Below are 21757 nucleotides of genomic sequence, written 5' to 3' on the forward strand. Positions count from 1 at the left end.
TTGGTTTTGAGCTCAGCTAGGCTCTTCCTACAGAGGGAGGGATTACCATGGAGCTGGCGGCCCCATGCTCACACCCTCCTAGTGCAGCAAGAGAAATTCTTTCCTGCAGCACCCATCAAGCAGTCCCAGGAAAAGAATTTGATGGACCCTACCTGGGCCAGAAGACACAAAAGCCTCCACGTGCTCCAGGGCGGGTAGGTGGGTAGGTAGTAGTTCATCTAAGAAAGAGATAGCCATAGGTGAAACAACATGAACATTCCAGGATTAGAAGCAAAGGCTGAAGGCAGAACAGTCCAGCTGATCTTCAAATAGCAGTTTCAGGCCCTCACGCCTCAGAGGAGCCTGAGCCTTCATCTCCTGTCTTTGAAATGAACATATTTTAATGCTTGTTGCTCAATAAATGCTAGCTTTCAACAGAGGTGGCTGGGTCTCGCTCTGTCACCCAGGCTGGAGTGTTAGTGATACAATCACGACTCACTACAGCCTCGATCCCCTGGGCTCAATCGATCCTCCCACCTCGGTTTCCCTAGTAGCTGGGACTACAGGCTTATGCCACCATGCGCGGCTTCCCAAAGTGCTGGGATTACAGGCATGAGCCACCATGTCCAGCCAAAAGGCACTTTGTTGCTGGGCAAGGTGGTGTGTGCCTGTAGTCTAGCTACTCAGGAGGCTAAAGGGGAAGGACTGCTTGAGCCCAGGAGTTCGAGGCTACAGTGAGTTATGATGGCACCACTGCACTCCAGCCTCGGTGACAGAGCGAAAGTCCATCTCTTAAAAAAAAGAAAGGCAAAGCCAGGTGTAGTAGCTCACACCTGTAATCCCAGCACTTTGGGAGGCTGCAGCGGGCGGATCACAAGGTCAGGAGACCAAGACTATCCTGGCTAACACAGTGAAACCTCATTTCTACTCAAAATACAAAAAGTTAGCTGGGCGTGGTAGTGGGCGCTTGTAATCCCAGCTACTCAGGAGGCTGAGGCAGAAGAATCACTTGAACCTGGGAGGCAGAGGTTGCAGTGAGCCGAGATGCCACCACTGCACTCCAGCCTGGGTGACACAGTGAGATTCCATCTCAAAAAAAAATTTTTAAAAAAAGGAAGGAAGGAAGGAGGGAGGGAAGGAAGGAAGGAAGGAAGGGAGGGAGGGAGGGAGGGGGAATTTGGAGTTCTGTCTGGCCTCTTACTAGTTCAGTAGCCTTGGGCAAATTGCTTTCTCTCAAGATTCAGTTTCTTCATCTGTAAAATAAGGGCATATTTCCTCAACTCTTCAATGCAAGTGATGGAAGGATATGAGGACAGTAGCATATCTCACAGAATTGAGCCTGTAGGAACTAGGCTTTCAGCCTGTTGGGGTCTCCTCTCAGTGAATCACACGAACGCTTGTCCTTGCCAATCAGTAAGTTGGACTAATTTTTTTCCTACCAAAGACTAGGCCTTTTTCACATGGGCCAGGGAAAGGGGAATGAGTGCAGCCTGTTCCAGCAAGATCAATTTAGCAACTCCAAAGACAAGAGATCTTTTTTTCTGGCCTAGGGCAGTGGCTCATGCCTGTAATTCCAGCACTCTGGGAGTGGGGGGATCACCTGAGGTCAGGAGTTCGAAACCAGCCTAGCCAACATGGTGATACCCCGTCTCTAATACCAATACAAAAATTAGCCGGGCATGGCAGTGGGTGCCTGTAATCCCAGCTACTCAGGAGGCTAAGGCAGGAGAGAATCGCTTGAACCCAGGAGGCAGAGGTTACAGTCAGCTGAGATTGCGCCAGTGTACTCCAGCCTGGGCAACAAGAGCGAAACTCTGCCTCAAAATGAAATAAAATAAAATAAAATAAAATAACTAAAACAGTATAATTGGATTGTTTGTAACATAAAGGATAAATGCTTCAGGGGATGGTTACCCTTGAAGTCTCGCTTGCTCTATTGCCTAAGCTGGAGTATCCATTGTGAATATATATATATATAAATTTATTTTTTGAGAGAGTCTCACTCTGTCGCCCAGGCTGGAGTGTAATGACGTGATCTCAGCTCACTGCAAGCTCTGCCTCCCAGGTTCAAGCAATTCTCCTGCTTCAGCCTCCCAAGTAGCTGGGATTACAGGCAACCGCCACCATGCCTGGCTAATTTTTGTATTTTTAATAGAGACAGTGCTTCTCCATGTTGACCAGGCTGGTCTTGAACTCCTGACCTCAGGTGATCCACCTGCCTCGGCCTCCCATAGTGCTGAGATTATAGGTGTGAGCCACCATGCTCGGCCTCTTTTACTTTCAGATATACAATTAAATTATTATTGACTACAGTCAACCTGTTGTGCTAATGGTTGATCTTATTCATTCTTATTTATTTATTTTTGAGACGGAGTCTCTCTCTGTCACCCATGCTGGAGTGCAGTGGCCGGATCTCAGCTCACTGCAAGCTCCGCCTCCCGGGTTCACGCCATTCTCCTGCCTCAGCCTCCCGAGTAGCTGGGACTACAGGCGCCCGCCACCTCACCCGGCTAGTTTTTTGTATTTTTTAGTAGAGACGGGGTTTCACCGTGTTAGCCAGGATGGTCTCTATCTCCTGACCTCATGATCCGCCCGTCTCGGCCTCCAAAAGTGCTGGAATTACAGGCGTGAGCCACCGCGCCCAGCCTCTTACTCATTCTTTCTGTTTCTTTGGTACCCACTCAGCATATTTTTATTTTATTTTAATTTTTGAGACGGAGTTTTGCTCTTGTTGCCCAGGCTGGAGCGCAATGCCGCAATCTCGGCTCACTGCAACCTCTGCCTCCCGGGTTCGAGCAATTCTCCTGGATTACAGGCATGTACCACCATGCCTGGCTAATTTTGTATTTTTAGTAGAGATGGGGTTTCACCATGTTGGTCAGGCTGGTCTCAAACTCCTGACCTCAGGTGATCCGCCCACCTTGGCCTCCCAAAGTGCTGGGATTACAGGTATGAGCCAATGTGCCCGGCTTTTTCTTTCTTTTTTTTTTTTGAGACAGAGTCTTGCTCCATTGCCCAGACTGGAATGCAGTGGCACAATCTTGACTCACTGCAACCTCTGCCTCCCGGGTTCAGGCAATTCTTCTGCCTCAGCCTCTGGAGTAGCTGGGACTACGAGGGTACACCACCATGACAGGATAATTTTTGTATTTTTAGTAGAGACGGGGTTTTACAGGCTGGTCTCAAATTCCTGACGTCAACCTATCTGCCCACCTCAGCCTCCCAAAGTTCTGGGGTTCACTTTTCTTCAATTATTTATTATTTTTTCAGACGGAGTCTCGCTGTGTCACTCAGGTTGGAGTGCAATGGCGCGATCTCAGCACACTGCAACCTCCGCCTCTGGGTTCAAGAGATTCTCCTGCCTCAGTCTCCCGAGTAGCTGGAATTACAGGCACCCACCACCATGCCCGGCTAATTTTTCTATTTTTAGTAGAGACAGGGTTTCACCATGTTGGCCAGGTTGGTCTTGATTTCCTGTCCTCAGGTGATCCACCCACCTCAACTTCCCGAAGTGCTGGAATTACAGGCATGAGCCACTGCGCCTGGCCTCTTCAATTATTTTTTCATTCTGTTCCTCAGACTCGATTATTCCATTGTCCTATATTCAAGTTCACAGTTTCTTCTGCCTGCTCAAATCTACCTTGAATCCCTCTAGTAAAATTTTCATTTCAATTATTGTACTTTCCAACTCCACAATCTTTTTGGTTTCTTGTTTGGATTTTTTTTTTTATCTCTTTTGTACTTCCATCTTGATCATATATTGTTTTCTTGACTTTCTCCAAGTCTTCCTTTAGTTCTCTGAGCATCTTTTAAGAGAGTTGTTTTATACAGATTTTGTCTAGAAGATCTGCTGTCAGGTACTTTTCAGGGACTGTTTTTTTTCCTTTAAATGGCCATGCTTTCCTGTTTCTTTGAATGACTATGATTTTTTGCTGAAAACGGGACATTTGAATCTAATAATGTGGTAAGTATGAAAATAAGATTCTCCCCCTTCCTCAGAGTTTGCTGGGTTTTGTTATTGTTTGCTTATTTATTTTTGTTATTGTTGTTGTTGTAGGCTGTCTCTGTGCCAAAGAGCAGTCTAAGGCATACACTTAAGGTCTTCTCAGGTTTTTCTGAGCCTGTGCCTTTCCCTAGAAACTGGGGTTACTTTCTAACTTTCCCCCATATATGCGGTTGCTTTTGAATGTCTTAATCTTTAATGCCTGCCTCCAAAAAGGGTGAAAAGAGAAAAATGAAGTGGGGAAAAGAGCACCACCCCTTTACATTTCCTGGAAGTCACTTCAGCTGGAAGGGGCCATGGCTCACCAAAAACATACAAACAAACAAACAAAAAAAAACAGGGGCAAGCTTGCAACAATGTGGGGAGGTGCAACAGCCCCTCCTTGCACTTTTGCAAAACCCATCGCTTTGCACCTTTGTTTTCAGAAGCAGCCACTAGTGATCAGAGCACAGTTCCCAGTATTTTGGAGGACAGGGTCCTTTTTGCCTACCCTGGCTCCAGCAAGCCAAGCTGCTCCTGGAATCCATGCACATCTGCCTCCCAGGGGCTGGAAATGGAAGATAAATAGCTGATATTGTGCTAAAAGCCTAACTTGACCAAAATTAAGTGCAATTTGCAATACAAACCTTCCCCCGGATGGTGCAAGACTCCAGAGTTCCAAAATAGTATAACAGATTCTGCCAGTACAATTGTTGTGTAGGTTTGAAGACAGATTCCTGGTGCTTCCCACTCCACCATCTTCCCCTAATCTGATCTTAAGTCCATCCAGTGAATTTTTCACTTTCGGTATTGCTGTTCTTGTATTTTTTGTAGATACAGGGTTTTGCCACGTTGCCCAGGCTGGTCTTGAACTGGGCTCAAGCAATCCTCCTGCCTCAGCCTCCCAAAGTGCTGGGCTCAGAAAAGACCTGAGAAGACCTTAAGTTTATACGTTAGGCTGATCTTTGGCACAGAGACAGCCTACAACAACAACAAAAATAAATACATAAATAAACAATAACAAAAAACAGCAAACTCTGAGGAAGCGGGAGAATCTTATATTCATAGTTACCACATTATTAGATTCAAATGTCCAGTTTTCAGGAAAAAAATCACAGTCATTTAAAGAAGCAGTGAGCCACTGCACCTGGCCACGTATTGTATTTTTCATGTTTGGAAATTTTATTTGACCGGGTGTGATTTATGCATTTGCACTGCAATCGTAGGATCTCTTTTCATCATCTTCCTTTTCCTTCGCCTCTCTCCTGCATTATATCTCCTGCTTTCTTTTTCTTTTGAGGCCGAGTTTCACTCTTGTTGCCTAGGCTGGAGTGCAGTGGCACCATGTCGGCTCCCTGCAACCTCTGCCTCCAGGGTTCAAGCGATTCTCCTGCCTCAGTCTCCCCAGTAGCTAGGATTACAGGCATGCACCACACCATGCCCAGCTAATTTTTGTGTTTTTAGTAAAGACGGGTTTCACCATGTTTGCCAACCTGGTCTTGAACTCCTGACCTCAGGTGATCCCCCTGCCTCAGCCTCCCAAAATGCTGGGATTATAGGTGTGAGCCACTGCACTTGGCCAGGATCTCCTGCTTTCTGAAATCACATTTTTCTCTTTTTTGGTTTATGTTCTCACTTTAGAAGAACGTGTCCTCCAGTAGCTTCTTGGGAAAGGATGCATGGGAGGTAATATTATCTATGATGACAAATGTGTTTATTCTATCCTCATACTTACTGGACAGTTTAGCTGGGTATAGAATTTTAGGCTGGTGTCTTAGTTATGGAATAGACCCCAATACACTGTAGTTCAAAAAGATAGGAGTTTACTCTCTTATACTGACAGTTTGGAGGAAGCAGGCAGGAAGACAGTTACCGAGGCACTGAGTTTGTTTCCAGTTCATTGTTCCACTATTCCCTAGTCAATGCCAAACCAACTTATCAGCAACACACCTGAATTCAAGCCCTCAAGAAGGGGAAAAGAGGAAGCAGAGAGCAAGGGATTTCCTCTGAAATTGTGACTGAGAAAGCTGCACACACACTGCTGTGTCCTGTTGGCTCCTGAGGGGTGAAGTTATTTTCTAGTCCATCTGTTTCACTCAGAATGTTGCCTTTTGGGAGTTTCAGCTTTATACAAGTGATCTAGATCCAACCTTGCACCACGTGAGGGCCCTGGAATTAGTTTTCTATCTTCTATGTATGAGGCCCATTAAAACCGCAAACCCTAGGCCCCAAAGACAGGCAGAGGCCCTAGCAGAGCCATCAGTTTAAGCCCTAAGGCTTCCCAAACTCTGAGTAGCATGCCCACCCCTCATCACTGCCTACAAAGCTCAAAGCCCCAGATGCTGTGACCCTGCCATCTCACTGCCCGTATGTCTTCCTCTCCACCACTCACACATCAGGCCCCAGCCTCTCCAGTTTCCTTGCTGTCCTGAGCTCTTTCCTACACCTCCCAGCCTTTTCAGAGGCCACTCCTCTGCCTGAAGACTCTTCCTCCTGATACCCATTCAGTTTGTTTCCTCCGCCATCCTGTTCAAATGTCACCTCTGAGACCTTTGCTTACCACTTTGAGCAAAATAGTCCCTTATCGCTACCTCCTACCCTTCTACTTTTCCTCAGGGCACCCAGCACTCCTAAAATGGCATTTTTCTTGAGACAGGGTCTTGCTCTGTTGTTGCCCAGGCCACAGTGCAGTGGCATGATGACGGCTTGCTGCAGCCTTGACCTCCCAGCTCAAGCAATCCTCTCGCATCAGCCTCTTGAGTAGCTGGGACTACAGGCACATGTCACCATGCCTGGCTAGTTTTAAAATTTCTTGTAGGGTGTCTCACTGTGTTGCCCAGGTTGGTCTCAAACTCCTGGGCTTAAGTGATCCTCCCACCTTGGTCTCACAAAGTGCTGGGATTACAAGCATGAACCCCACCATGCCAGGCCTGTATTTTTATTTATTTGTTTATGGTCTGATTGTGGGGAAAAGAAAGAGAGATCAGATTGCTACTATGTCTATGTAGAAAGAAGTAGATATAAGAGACTCCATTTTGTTCTGTACTAAGAGAAATTCTTCTGCCTTGAGATGCTGTTAATCTGCAACCCTAGCCCCAACCCTGTGCTTGCAGAGACATGTGCTGTGTTGACTCAAAGTTTAATGGATTTAGAGCTGTGCAGGATGTGCTTTGTTTAAAAAAGTGCTTGAAGGCAGTATGCTTGTTAAAAGCCATCACCATTCTCTAATCTCAAGTACCCAGGGACACATACACTGTGGAAGGTCACAGGGACCTCTGCCTAGGAAAGCCAGGTATTGTTCAAGGTTTCTCCCCACGTCATAGCCTGAGACATGGCCTCGTGGGAAGGGAAAGACCTGACTGGTCTGTGCTGAGGAGGATTAGTGAAAGAGAAAGGCCTCTTTGCAGTTGAGATAAGATGAAGTTATCTGTCTCCTGCTTGTCCCTGGGAATGGAATGTCTTGGTGTAAAACCGATTGTATGTTCTATTTACTGAGATAGGAGAAAACCGCCTTAGGGCTGGAGGTGAGATGTGCTAGCGGCAATACTGCTCTTAAACCCACCACTGCTGTGTTTGTGTACCTGCACATCAAAGCACAGCACCTTTTCTTAAACTTATTTATGACACAGATCTTTGTTCACGTTTTCCTGCTGACTCTCTCCCCACTATTACCCTATTGTCCTGCCACATCCTCCTCTCCGGGATGGTAGAGATAATGATCAGTAAATACTGAGGGAACTCAGAGAATAGTGCAGGCATGGGTCTCTGTATGAGCACTGGTCCCCTGGGCCCACTTTTCTTTCTCTATACTTTGTCTCTGTGTCTCTTTCTTTTCTCAAGTCGTTCCACCAGACGAGAAACACCCACAGGTGTGGAGGGGCAGGCCACCCCCCTTCACTGACGCTGATGTGGGAAACGATCCCAGGAGGCAGGAGTAAGGGAAGCGGTGCCGCAAAGGAGGAGAAGCCAATTCAAGGATGTGTTACTGAGTCAAGCACCTCCTAGAATCTTCTGAGGAGACTAAGAATGGCAGCTCAGGGCTGGGTGTGGTGACTCACGTCTGTAATCCCAGCACTTTGGGAGGCCAAGGAGGGTGGATCACAAGGTCAGGAGTTTGAGATCAGCCTGGCCAACATGATGAAACCCTGTCTAAACTAAAGATACAAAAAATGAGCTGGGCATGTAATCCCAGCTACTTGGGAGGCTGGGGCAGGAGAATCGCTTGACCCAGGAGGCGGAGGTTGCAGTGAGCTGAGATTGCGCCATTGCACTCCAGCCTGGATGACAGGGCAAGACTCCATCTCAAAAGAAAAGACCAGCCTGGTCAACCTGATGAAACCCCGGTCTCTACTAAAAATACAAAAAATTAGCTGGGTGTAGTGGCGGATGCCTGTAATTCCAGCTACTTGGGAGGTTGAGGCAGGAGAATCGCTTGAACCCAGGAGGCGGAGGTTGCCGTGAGCCGAGATTGCACCACTGCACTCCAGCCTGGGCAACAAAAGCGAAACTCCATCTCAAAAAAAAAAAAAAAAAAAAAAAAAAAAAGGCAGCTCACAACTGCCAGAAGAAAGAGAAAAGCCTGTACAGCTCATCTACTAACACCTTTAGTAAGGGTGCTCCAAAGGTGCTTAACTCCCCTGCACTTCTGAGAATCCCGTGTCAGAGAATCCCTGGGGCAGGAAGCAAGAGGCTCAGGTCTGAGGTGGGAGCCATAGGGTCGTCCCTGTGCAAAGTTAGCTGAAGCCTGTGTGAAAGGGGCCACTGAAGCACCCTTGGCCCAAGGTGTTAGTAGATGGCTGGGGTAAGAGGTGGGGCTGAGGCTATGATACAGGGACACTGTGTGGATGTCTCCTTCACTCTTTTCCAATGACTTAGAAGAGTGGCCAGAACAGTGAACACTCAGTGAATACTTACTAAATGAATGATGTCGCAGTCTAGTGGGGGAAAAGGCAAGCAGTGAGTTAAGAAAATCAAGCAGGTTGCAGGCTATAATTGAGTAACTACAGGTTGCAGGGGGCCTCCAGCAGGAGCCTAGTTACTCTGTAGAGTAGGGGTGGGGATAGGACAGAGAAGACGTTCTGGAGCAGAGAGTCTCTAACCTGAAATATGGAAGATGAGCAGGAGTTAATTGCACAGAGAAGTACTTGCACATCTAAGTAAATGTATCAGTGATAAAATCATAGGTAATCATAGGTAATGCAGTGGCTCATGCCTGTAATCCCAACACTTTGGGAGGCCAAGGTGGAATGATAGTTTGAGGCAAGGAGTTTGTGACCAGCCTGGGCAACACAGTGAGACCACGTCTCTACACAAAATAAAAAAATTAGCTGGGCGTGGTGGTTGGTGCCTATGGTCCCAACTACTCGAGAGGCTAGGGCAGGAGGGTTAGTTGAGCCCAGGAGTTCAAGGCTGTAGTGAGGCCATGTTCACGCCACTGCACCCCTGCCTGGGCAACAGAGTGAGACTCTTGTCTCCCCGCCACGCCCCTCCCCAAAATAATAGGTAACATGTACAAAGCATTTTCCGTGAGCCAGACACCATGCTGCGTGCTTGATGGGCTGTGTTAATTCATCCTTGTTATTTAATCCTAAGGCATGTGAACTGTTGTATCTGTTTTACCCAATGGAAACTTGAAGCTCAGAGAAGTCAAGTCACTTGCATTGACAGGGTAGAGAGAACCTCTTTCCTCCATTTTACACAGGGCAACTAAGGCCCAGAGCAGGGCAGTGACTTACTCATGGTCACAGAAAGGTAAGGGCTGAGCTGGGACTAGAATCCAGGTTTCCTGACTCTTGGGCTTGTGTTCCTGCTCCAGAGCAGGCCAGAGATAGGGGCTGAGGAGAAGAAAGGTGAATTAAACACACCCAGGCTGAGATGGGTGGGCACTGCCTCCCCAGCTACTATCAGAAAAAGCTGAAGGCAGGCACCTGCAAGGCCCAGGAGATGGAAGCGGCCATAGGCCGGCTGCGGTTGCTAAAGAAGCTTCCCTACAACCCCCAGCAAGAAGAGAGCTCAGAAGTCTCAGAACGAAAGGTCCTCAGTATCCTCAGCCGGCTGAAGCAGCAGAACTATGGTGAGGCCCCTGGGCAGGGTGGGATGGGCTAGGGTTGGGGCTCTGCTCTCTTGCCCATCTGGCTTCCTCTCCTTGGGCCCTCAGGCAGCCAGGCCCAGGGAGCTGAGCGGCCAGTTTCCCACTTTGGGCTTAACTGTGTACATCAGAAAACAGGCTGATAATCACTATTTTCCATCCAGGCCTATGACAATGGCCTCCTGCATTGGACTCCTCCCCTCCTGCCTTAGCCTGAGCACAGGTTGGTCCCATGAGCCAGGACCGAGAAAGAACAGCTGTACAGACTGGCAATCCCAGCTCACTGTTTATTGAGTGCCCACTGTGCTAGGCCCTTTGCAGATGCTCTGGAATTTAATACTCATAATCATGTATTCACCCCATTTTACAGATTAGAAAAATGAAACTGACCCGGGCATGGTGGTTCACGCCTGTAATCCCAGCACTCTGGGAGACCGAGGTGGGCACCTGAGGTCAGAAGTTCGAGACCAGCCTAGTCAACATGGTGAAACCCCATCTCTAAAAACCTAGCCGGGCGTGGTGGCGAGCGCCTATAATCCCAGCTGCTCTGGAGGCTGAGGCTGGAGAATTGCTTGAACCCGAGAGACGGAGGTTGCAGTGAGCTGAGATCATGCCATTGCACTCCAGCCTGGGCAACAAGAGCAAAACTCCATCTCAAAAAAAAAAAAAAGAAAAATGAAACTGATGAAGTTAAGCAACTTGCCCAATGCCCGTAGCTAGTGTGTTTTGGAAAGGGGTGTTTATATCCAGGTGTGACCCCAAAACCTATGCCCCCTCCGCTGGGCAAGCCTGCCTCCCTTCCCCAGGTACCATTTATTAGACTCCTACTGTGTGCCAAGTAACAGGATAGGAGCTTTGCAGTCTTTCTAGAGTATACCTACTAGACTTTGCCAGCACCCATCACAAAGACCTCTGCTCCTTGTTAGGCTGTTACCAGCTCTTATTCTGTGTGCAGCACAGAGCTGAGTGCTTTGCAGATACTTCTCCTTTAATTCTCATCATCAACTCTTGTGAGGTGTGTATCACTATCACCTCCAGCTCAGAAGCTCAGAGAGGTTAAGTAACTTGCCCCCAAAGCGCCCAGCCCATTATGCAGCAAAGCCAGGATTTCACCTGAATCTGCCTGCTTCCCGAGGCTGGGCGTGCTCTGAAGCATTCCCCCTTCTGCCTCCTTCTTCACCAGCTCCCAACCTGCAGAGCCCCTATGCCCAGGTGCCCTGCATCCCGCTCTGCCCGCGGATGGACAAGAAGATGGTCCGCAGGAAGCCGACCAACCACTATGTTCAAGACCAGTGCACATCCCCTGGCCTGGATCCTGACATCCGTAGCCCCTTCTTCCAGTCACGAGCTCGAGGAAACAGGTGGGTGCCCAGAGAAAGGGCCCCAGCCTAGGCCCTTCCAGATCCTTCCTTAAGAGGCCCCTGGCCTAATGCCTGGGAATCTATCTTTCTAAGAGACCATACCTGAGAGGCTGCTTATTCCAGGGAGGAGAAAGGGTGAAAGGCGAAGAAAAAAAACCTTTGTTGAGGGCCTGTGTACCCCGTAGACTGTTCCACTGAAGCCAGAGTGCTTCTGCTTTCCCCGTGTCCGAGACTCAGTGGCACCTGAGGGCTACGAGTTCCCTATGGTTCAACATTAGGACTAGCAGAGTGTGCACCCGGGCAGAGGGGAGCGTCTCCTGCAGCAGTCCCCCTCCAGGCTGCTGGGGAAGGGTGCCCTGGACTTGGAATCAGGCCCCTAAGCCCGACTGCTGGCTCCACCATTTCTGAGGGGAGGCCTCCTCTCTCCTCACTTGGGCACGCACGGATGGTTCATGTACTGGCAGATAGGGAAAGGGCCAAATGTTTCCCACCCTTCTGCCCCATTCCTCTCCCCAGGGAACACAACTCTGACAGCAGAAAGTGGCCCAGCTCTGTGCCTTCTCAAACCCACTGACCCTCTGGAGGCCTGACTCTGGACAGTTGCTCAAGGCCTGCAGACAGATGGGCCACCAGGCAGGAGCTGCTGCTGGAATTTGCTTTTGTGGCCTGGTAAGCTAATAAACACCAATAACTTCAGCCTCTGTGCCTCTTGCTAAGGAAGGCCCTCAAGCTGTCACCCCAGCCACCCCTGGGCTCTCAGAGTGTAGGGTTCCACCTCAAAGCCCTGCCCAGGGTTGGGGTTTCTGCTACAGGTGCCCCTGCATGCAAAGTCTTGACCTTCTGCGCCTTTTCAAAGCACAGGGCTAGGCCTCTCCTCAGAAGACTGCTTCCCCCTCTGGACTGGGAGCCCCACAAAAGCAGTTGTTTTCTCTCTCTACTGGCTCTAAGACAGGCCCTGTGTAAGAGCAGGAGGTAGCCTCTGCCATGCTCCCCCGACAGAGCCCCAGGACCCAGAGCTCTCCTTCTCTGGGAGCCCTAAGGGATGGGTCCTTTCCCCTCAACCCACATACCACCCAGCCTAGTATTTTACCAAAGACAGTCTTTCCCTGGGACTGGGCAGAGGGAAACCCCCCAGGGTTAAATAAGCGGCCACAGCAAGAGGTAGAGGGCGGGGACTGAAATGAGGACAAAGATCTGACAAGTTTAAAACATGTATTTAAAATACAATTTATAAAATGCTTAATCTGCCAACGGGGTGGGAGTGGGCAGCTGCCCGCTACACCAGCAGAGTAAGACTGCAGGGGTGCGGCCCTCCCTCCCATGCCCTTCTGTTCAGACACCCAAGGGGCCCATGTGCACCCCTGGGATCACACAACCAGAAAACAGGACCCCAGAGGTTTCTTGAGTCTCTGCTTACCAGGGAGGCTGGGTGCAGCCCTGCCAGCCCATCCCTGAGCAGGGCACCCCCAGATGGGGCAGAGCAGGGTATGGCTGGGCTGGGCAGGGCAGGGCTGGGCGGGGCAGATGGGCTCTGGAAGGGGCTGATGGTAGCAGATAGGGTGTTGCCTCCTGCCTGCAGGTGGGGAGCACCCTGATTGAGTGGGCTGAGAAAGGCTGGTCACCAGGCCTGGACCCCCCAGCTCCTTTGGTTATAGGCTGACATCAGAGTAGTGGCTCATGGGAAGCGGTTAGCTGGAAGGTCTGAGGCCTGGCCCATGGGGTCAGGGAGGAGCTGGGGGAAGGGGACAGTACTGTGAAGGCAGATAAAGGGGCAGCAGCCTCAGGTTTCTGTCCCCCATCCCCCTGGGGTTTTCCAAGCCAAAGCCTGCAACTTACTTTAAAAAAGAAAAGGAAAAAAAGCACTTAGGAAAGTTACAGAGAACTACCCCCAAAAAATACCCTCCCACACACAAAATCCAAACCGTTTCCTCATCTCCCCTCCCGCCTCCCCCCAACACAATACAGTTTCCTGTTTTCTTTCTTTTTAAAAACATTGCCTGCTACCTCTCCATTTGGGAAGCCCAGGGCATGACTGCTGGTGGGTGGTGACAGGCACACAGCGGGCAAAGCCCATCTTTGGCCAGAGGGAGGTGGGAGGACCAGTCCCTGCCACATCCTTAATCCACAGACACCCGCCAACCAGCCTTTACTTTGGCCCCTACTAGAGGGTAGTGGGGCAAGACAGGTGGGTCCCAATGGCTGGGCAACCAGCACTTCTGGCCTTCCCACCTGGACCACCTCTATACCCTTCTCCAATTAAAAGGAAAGTCTCACTTTGGGTGGGAAACTACTATTACATGAGGGTTGGACACTATACATTTAGAATGTGGACACTTGGTTACGGCAGTGGAACTATAAAGATAGCAGCCAGTTTTCCTCCTTGCCTTCTCCTGAAGGTAATCCTCCCTCTCACTGACTGAAGCTCTGCTTCCAGCTCTGCTCGTGAGCAACGCCTGGCTTTACAGTTACAAGGCTGTGCTATGGACTAGCTGCTGACTTGGCTGGCAGCTGGCGCTTCCTCCAGAGGGGAGGACGTGGTGGGGCATGGCTTGCTGGGCCTGGCCCACCATTCCCACAGGGAACCAACGGTGGAGTGAGCCTGTGAGACTCAGCTTGCCACCTTGGCCACCACGTGCTGCCCTCATCGCAAAACCACACCAACCACTCCGAAACGTATCTGCTGGTCAGGAGCAAGGAGGCCGTCTGGCTGGCTGAGGGATAAGGCGCAGTGCAATGGAAGGGATCAGGAAGCCTGAGAGGAACCAGGTACACACAGAGCCGCTCTGGGCAGCTGCCCTCTTAGTCTCTTCCACCTCAAGGAGGCAAAGCAAACCCCAGGCTCCAGGGACAGAGGATAAACTGCCTTCATTCCAGGCCCTCGCTCTGGAAAAAGGGGTGATGGGAGCCTAGGCCTCTGAGGAACCAGTCTGTCATCAATCTTTGCAAAGCAAAGCTGTTCTTTTTCCAACTTTATTCAGAATGTTCTGCCTTCAAGGTACTGATTGCACGAAGGAAATGTACCAGGTATAGTTACTGAGCTGGGGCCATCAATGGAGATGGAGCACTGCAGACCCCTAAGAGTTCAAGCCATGCTGGAGTGGGAAGACCTATCCACCTTCTGAACATACAAAGCAGAAGGCTCAGAGTCCTGGAGGCAGACTCTCTCCTGGTTTTCCTTGTGCCGATGGCAAAATACTAAACAAGTCTCCTCTCCTTCACTTCTAAGCCCAGGGATGCAGTCTCACTCCCTGGCACTCTGCTCTCTTCTAGTAGTAAGCCTGGCTGGTAGGGAACCACCCTGAGGGGTATGGGAAGGGGAAGTCTGTTCACTTTCCCTATCTCCCAAAATACTAGAGGTGGGGTTGGCACCCTCCCCAGGCTCTCCGAGCCTACAGAGCTACTAGCCCAGTCTCCAGGCAAGGCCCAGATGCCCTGGGACTCAGCTCGGGGAGGGAGGTATAGGCATGGGGTGCTCATCTGTCCTGGCGGCTACAGAGCCCTGCCCCTTTTCCGGGCGGCAGTAGGAATACAGAAGCTAAGCTCACCAAAATCCTATTGGTTAATGTTTCTAGTGAATTTCCCAGAAACATTTTAAGTAGACTACCAAACTACCCTTTCTTAATTAAAAATTCGTTAAACCACTAAAACCCCTCCCATGCACTTTTTCTTGCAAATCAGATATTTGTATAAACAAACAAAAATAGGAAGAAAAAAAAAGAAAGGATATTTTCAAATGGAACTTACTTTTTAAGTGATGGAGACATGCACTTGGGGGTGGGTGGGTGTGAGTTTTCATTTGTGTTTTGAAATCCCAAATTAATGAGCATGATAAACTGTTATTGCTGGCACTGGCTTTACCCCAAGTGGCCAAGTGGCACTGTCTGACTCTCTGAGTCCTTGGTGGGTCCTCCCAACCTTCCCCTAACCCCCACCCTTTCCCTTTCCATTGACTTGGGACAGCCCTTGTCGATGAGCCAATCACAGTGGGAAGGGGGAGAAGGGGGGAGGTCACAGTGCATGGGGTTCAAGGTCACAGTGGGCGGAGCAAGGGGGATCACAGTGCAAGTAAGTCAGGTCGTTCCCTCTGCTCAAGTCCAGCTGTCTGCCACGGCAGTGCAACCCGTGGCGGACGACCCAGGAGGCGGTGACGGCAGCAACAGCGGCATCTTTTCTTGCCTGCATTTATCTGCGCTGTTTGAAGCCTTGTGACCCATCAGGACCCAAAGGCTGTCTGATCACATTATTGGGCTGCCTGCTGTCTTCAGGTTGGGAGATCCTGGTTGGCCTGAAAGGAAGAAGAGCACAGGAAGGCCTAAAGAAGAATATAATACATGTCCCCCATCATTTCTTTATTTTTTATTTATTTTTGAGATGGAGTCGCATTCTGTCGCCTAGGTTGGAGTGTAATGGCGCTATCTCCACTCACTGCAACCTCCACCTCCCGAGTTCAAGTGATCCTTCCTACCTCAGCCTACCGAGTAGCTGGGTCTACAGGCGTACGCCACCACACCCAGCTAATTTTTGTAATTTTAGTAGAGATGAGGTTTCACCACGTTGGCCAGCCTGGTCTTGAACTCCTGACCTCAAGTGATCCTCCCGCCTTGGCCTCCTAAAGTGCTGGGATTACTGCACCTGGCCTAGATGTCACTCATCTTAAAATCAACTGTCCTTGTAGCTGGGGCCCAAGTCACTCTGGCTCCACAAGTCTGCTTCTTTGGGAAGCCGACTCAGGACACCTCTAGGTTGAGAGGCCCCTGTGAGCAGGTAGGGTCGGTGGTGCATGTTCACCTCCAGCAGCTAGGGCATTCTTTCCTCGTGCTCAGCTGCCAGTATTCACTTGTAGGCAGGGGGAGTGCTCAAGGGCCCACTCTGCCCAGAGGCAGTGACCACGGACAGTACATGCCCTGCAGAACCATTTGGAATCTCCAGATGTTAGGCCAAGGTAAAGAGCTGGAATCAAGAGCTCAGCAGAGGGGCACATCCCCTGCCCCCCAATTCTTCCCTCCCACTCCTCTCCAAACTCTGCAGTTAATGGTTGACTCGTATTAGTCTAGGAAACTAAAGGAAGCACACATTTTCCACCCTGGAAAGGTGAAGACTTAGAGGAGAAACAACAAAGAGAACAGGTATCTCTTCAAAATCATGAAGAGCTAGAAAGAAGGTACGCAGATTAGTTCTTTAAGTCCCAGGATGCCAAGCCATAGTGGCCCTTCAAAGTCAGAAGGAGGCCGTCTTAATGCATACTGCTTGATTAGGAAGTGACAAACCTATATAATGCAACCTCTAATACTGCAGAGAAAAAAATGCGAAGAGTAAAAAGGAATTTAGAAAATTCACAAAAACATCAGAGCAGGCATACTGGAGACCCAGAAAATATAACCAACGCGCTTATCTGGGCACTTTCCAATCTGCCAGCCCAGGTTCTCGACATCCCATGCTCATTTACTCAATGAACTGCACAACACCTGATTATCCCATTTTTTCAGATGAGAAAACTAAGGCCCAGAGAGGTCAAGTCGTTCTAAATTAACAAGAGGTTAAGAGACAGATTTTGACACAAGCTCATCCATGCCTTTACTCTAAACACAACACTGCCCCCTGGTGACTACCAACTGCAGAGGCAGCATGCCAGCAAACTGCCACCTCCTGATAGGCTTTTAGAGCCATCCTCAGTAAATGCAGCACAGTGAACTGGCCCCAACAGGCTGGGGTCGGCGGCTGGAGCTGCATGGCTCCTACCCTGACTCTGCTTGCTTCTCACTACTCTACACGCAGCCAGGATGCTCTCCTCCTCCTGGGTGGACTGGGAGAGCCATCATTGGCCGGTCCTGCCAGCCACACTCACCTGTCGAGGATGGGTTTCTCCTGCTCCTCCTCGGGGCTGGCACTGCCAAGGATCCGCTTCCGGGCCTCGGCGTACTCGGCCTCTCGCTGTGCTAGGGACTTGACCGGAAGGGTGGGCCTGCTGGTGGAGTTGGGGCTGCTGACCACACCGTTGCTGGTGGGCCTCTTGAGGATGCGGATCTGTGGAGGGGGCCCCGCGGGTAGGCTATCGTCCTGAATCACAATGGGCACTTTGGGAGGAGATTTGGATTTCCTGCTGACAAAGAGCAAACACAGCTTCACAAATCATGCTCCTAAGGAGGCCCTGTCCATGTCCCACACCCACCTCTCATCACTTTCCTCTCCCTCCTTACTAATTCTACCCATGATTCTCTGGCCTCTGACCAGACAGCAAAATTTCCACTCCTCAAGAAGCATGTCCCAAAAAAGCAAGCTTGTGACCAGCTCTGGCAGGCCACAGGAACTGCTCCTCAGCCCTAACCCTTGGCCACGGGGGCTGGAACGCCACCTCCTTCTATCCCCGTGTTCACTACAGCCACATCAACCACCATTTGGCCCTGCAGCAAAACAGTTTATGTCCAGAATCAAATGACGTCAGTTAAGATCCCAGCTTCCCTACACAGATCAGAGTAGGACTGACTGGTGGGGTGGGAGCCTTTGAACTTGGGGGTCAGCAGTGTTCACTCTCAGCCAAATCTTCCATCACATGCTCAAACCAGACAAACACTACAAAGGAGCCCACCGTGCCATCCCTGCCTGGCATCAAGATTTACCAAGCCACCTTCTAGTGAAAGTGGCCTGTGCCTCCCAGAGACAAGCTACACCAGACAACTGAATCCTCTTCAAAAGAGCTTCTGAACAGAGAAACCTCCCTTGCCAGGGCTTCTGGTCTTTTGGACAGCGGCGGGGCTGGAGTGAAGGATGCTCCTAGAAACAGTGCTTGGCAATGCTCAAAAGAAAAGCATTGTCCAAGGCTGGTGGACACATACATCAAGGCGATGTGTCCACAAGGAGAGGTGGAATGACAAAAAACAAAGAGGGACGACAACACAGGAAGGGAAAGAAACAAAAGCCACAGGAGGAGACAGGAACCCAGGCAGGAATGACCACCCAACAACAGCCACCAGGATCCTCCCCAGAGCAGTCAACCAGCTTCTCTTCAGGACCAAACAGGCCTGCTTTCAGAGCCTTCACTGTCAGGAGTCGGGATTGGAGGAATTGAGTCAGGGTGAATGGAAACAAGTCCCAGGTAGGACACAAATGGTATGGAACGGGGACTGTAACCCAGGGTTAGTGTGGTTGCTGAGATAAGCAGACAGGCAAGGAGCCAGCAATCTGATCAAAGAGGCAGGGAGCCAGGAAAACTGGCAGGCAAGCAGAGCACCCCAGAGTTTCCTGGGGAATGACTGTGCTGGCCAGTAAGCAAATCCAGAGAGGTCCTATCCTCCCTCCTGTCCCTTGTACTTATGGAAAACCAACAGGTTCCCTAAGCCCAAAACAGAAAGCCGAAGTCAACTTTCACCTACTCTGGAAACACCCTCCTCTTGTCGTCTAGGTGGAGAACAAAGCTATTTTTAAAGGGTTTTTCAAGAATTTCCTAGAATGTTTTCTTCCAGGATACCCTCATAATACCCTAAACCACCAAGTCACTGGGGACCCAGAGAAATCATCTGCCCACACTACTCATGCCACAGAGAAAGAAACTGATGTCCAGAGCAGGGAAATGACTTGCCCCAGACCTCAGAGCAACTGGGGCACAGCCAGGCCTAAAACTCAAGTCTTCCAACTTGTCACTTCCTCACATCCCATCAGATGACCTCACATAGGGAGCCCACAAAGGTCGGAGGCAGGTGCAACACCCCAGCCTCACCCCTTAAAGCCTCAAGCCACCATATCCTGGTCTCCAACTTGGAGGGAAGGGTTTGCTGCCCCAGAGTCTGACCTGCTAGGACCTGCTAAACCTAATGGCCAGTTGGAGAACACCACTGACTGCCCAGCTCTCAAACCACAGAGAGCTCGAGCCCTCAGACCAGACAGCAGCCTTACCTCTCTTTCTGTGTGATCTTCAGTTTTTTTTCCAACCGTCTGTCTATTTCCTAGAGGAAAAAAATGTATATAAAAAGAGGAAAAAAATCTCTCTCAAATAAAAACTTAGTCTTTATTTTTGGAGCTAAGGGCAGTGTCCTTTCTTTAGGCAGGGACATGACTGTGTCCTTCAACATAATAAATGTGCACTAGATTCTGGGGTTTGGGGACCTGATACCCTCTGCAGGTCCATCTCCCTTCTAGCCCCATGGCCGCATGATAGTTCTAAACCTCATTGTTCAGCTGGGTTCTTTGCATGGCCTCCAACTAGTTTTCTGACCTGTAATCTGTCTTTCACAGAGCCATTCAAATCACCTTCTGAAACTAAATTTAGGAACACTTACTCTATTTTATGAAATAAAGAGTTGGCCAAAAACAAAAACAAACAAACAAACAAAAAACCATAAATCTGATGTCACTTCAACTGCTTGCAGACCTAGTCAAAGCTTCTGAGCAAGCCTCACCCATACCTTCTTTTACCTTCTGTCTCTGTTTTTGCTATCACTAGCCCCCAGAACCCAGCATGCTGTTCCACCTGCCGGCCATGCCCTCTCCCCTTGCAAACTGCCACTGATCCTGCACAACCCAGCCTGGATGTCTACCTCTCCTTTGTAAAGTCTCCTCTGATCCCACCAGCATGGTGCATCACCTGGTCCTCAGAATAAACTCTCCCTTTTACATTCCTTTATGGTCACATCTATCTACTATTTTAATAATCTATTTTTTACTGTTATGGACTTGAACTCTCTGTGATTGACACCTACCGAAAGGCTTAGAGTAAAACCTATGCCTTATGTCTGTGGCCCTGGAGGTCCCTGGTCTACAAGTGAACATGGAAAACCTGAGGAAGAGACAGGACACCTGAGAGTGCAGCAAGGATTTCTCTCAGAACCAGAGTCTGACAGGTCTTGATTAAAACAACACCACCATTTTAGAGAAAAGCGGAGAGAAGAGGCTGAGAAGGAGGAGCAGGCAGGACTGCTTTCCAACACGCCCTGGCCTCGTCTCTTCAAGCCCTGAGCGGGACGTCGGGCTTATGGCAGTCTGAGCCCTCAGCCCATCAGCACTAGCATGCCTATGGCACCTCCACACACGCGTGTGAACATCTATCTCCTGGACAGGGGTGTGGGGAGAGGCCTTGCACAGAACAAAGACCAAACCCCCAGGCTGCTTGGCTGCCCTACGGCCTTTCTTAGAAAAAGTCCCACTCCCTCAGCCATCCTCAGTGAGGACAAGATCAACTAGCTCTAATGGAGATGGAAGAAACTGTACGCAAAATTCTGTGTTTTTCTGGAGAACATCTCTAACGGTGGTTCTCAACCAGGTAAGATTCTGTCCCTCAGGGGACACTGGACAATATCAAGCCATTTTTGGTTGTCACTATCAGGGGAGATGCTAAATGTCCTACAGTATACAGGACAGCCCCACACAAAGAACTATTTAACCCCAAAAGTCAACAGCTGAGTTTGGGCAACCTTAATTTATTAGAACGGGGTTTTCAAAGGAGTCCATCACTTGTAAAATGTGAAGAACCATAGCTGTAGTGAGGAGGCTTTAAAATTTGGTGAGATCCGGCCAGGCGCGGTGGCTCACGCCTGTAATCCCAGCACTTTGGGAAGCCGAGGTAGGCAGATCACGAGGTCAGGAGATCAAGACCATCCTGGCTAACATGGTGAGACCTCTTCTCTATCAAAAAATAGAAAAAATTAGCCAGGAGTGGTGGTGGGCGCCTGTAGTCCCAGCTACTCAGAAGGCTGAGGCAGGAGAATGGCGTGAACCCGGGAGGCGGAGCTTGCAGTGAGCCAAGTTTGTGCCACTGCACTCCAGCCTGGGCAACAGAGAGAGACTCCATTTCAAAAAAAAAAAAAAAAAAGAAAGAAAAAGAAAAGAAATGTGGTGAGATCTCCATGGCTCAAGGTGTAGGCCATTTTCATGAGTGCTCTGTATGTCCTGAAAATAACTATCCTCCAGTTGATGGGTACACTTCAAGCTGGTTAGCTATATTGTTCTAATCTTGTAAATTCTTACTGATTCATTTGATCTACTGACCAGGTAAAGAATTAAGAATTATTGGCCAGGCACAGTGACAGTGGTTTATGCCTGTAATCCCAACACTTTGGGAGGCTGAGGCAGGCGGATCACTTGGGGTCAGGAGTTTGAGACCAGTTTGGCCAACAGGATGAAAACCTGTTTATATTAAAAAATTCAACAATTGGCCAGGTGCGGTGCTCATGCCTGTAATCCCAGCTCTTTGGGAGGCCGAGGCAGGCGGATCACGAGGTCAGGAGATCGAGACCATCCTGGCAAACATGGTGAAACCCCGTCTCTACTAAAAATACAAAAAAAAATTAGCTGGGCGTGGTGGGGGGCACCTGTAGTCCCAGCTTCTCGTGAGGCTAAGGCAGGAGAATGGCGTGA

The 21757-nt window shown here is 49.6% G+C and overlaps 2 protein-coding genes across 9 annotated transcripts in view; one reads left to right on the forward strand and one right to left on the reverse strand.

The window, feature by feature from the left end:
• The window catches only part of SPATA21 (spermatogenesis associated 21), a 49415-nt gene extending 37309 nt beyond the window's left edge, over nt 1-12106 (forward strand). For both annotated transcript variants that reach the window (XM_033228235.1, XM_033228236.1), the window contains 3 exons: nt 9859-10034; nt 11233-11410; nt 11927-12106. In XM_033228235.1, coding sequence (XP_033084126.1) covers nt 9859-10034; nt 11233-11410; nt 11927-11984 — 412 coding nt within the window. In that variant the 3' untranslated portion in view covers nt 11985-12106. The remainder of the gene's footprint in view (nt 1-9858; nt 10035-11232; nt 11411-11926) is intronic.
• A 499-nt stretch (nt 12107-12605) lies between these two features.
• Nucleotides 12606-21757, reverse strand: part of SZRD1 (SUZ RNA binding domain containing 1) — a 39108-nt gene continuing 29956 nt past the window's right edge. The window contains exons 2-4 of one of the 7 annotated variants that reach the window (XM_033228262.1): nt 19301-19350; nt 17256-17510; nt 12606-15695 (exon numbers count right to left, since the gene is read on the reverse strand). In XM_033228262.1, the coding sequence (XP_033084153.1) occupies nt 15593-15695; nt 17256-17510; nt 19301-19350 (408 nt within the window). In that variant the 3' untranslated portion in view covers nt 12606-15592. Of the gene's footprint in view, nt 15723-17255; nt 17511-19300; nt 19351-21757 lie in introns of all 7 variants that reach the window. The other 6 variants (XM_033228260.1, XM_033228263.1, XM_033228261.1 and 3 more) reach the window with 6 other exon arrangements.

Source organism: Trachypithecus francoisi, unplaced genomic scaffold (assembly GCF_009764315.1).
Source record: "Trachypithecus francoisi isolate TF-2019V2 unplaced genomic scaffold, Tfra_2.0 Lachesis_group12, whole genome shotgun sequence".
NCBI classification, from domain to species: Eukaryota; Metazoa; Chordata; class Mammalia; order Primates; family Cercopithecidae; genus Trachypithecus; species Trachypithecus francoisi.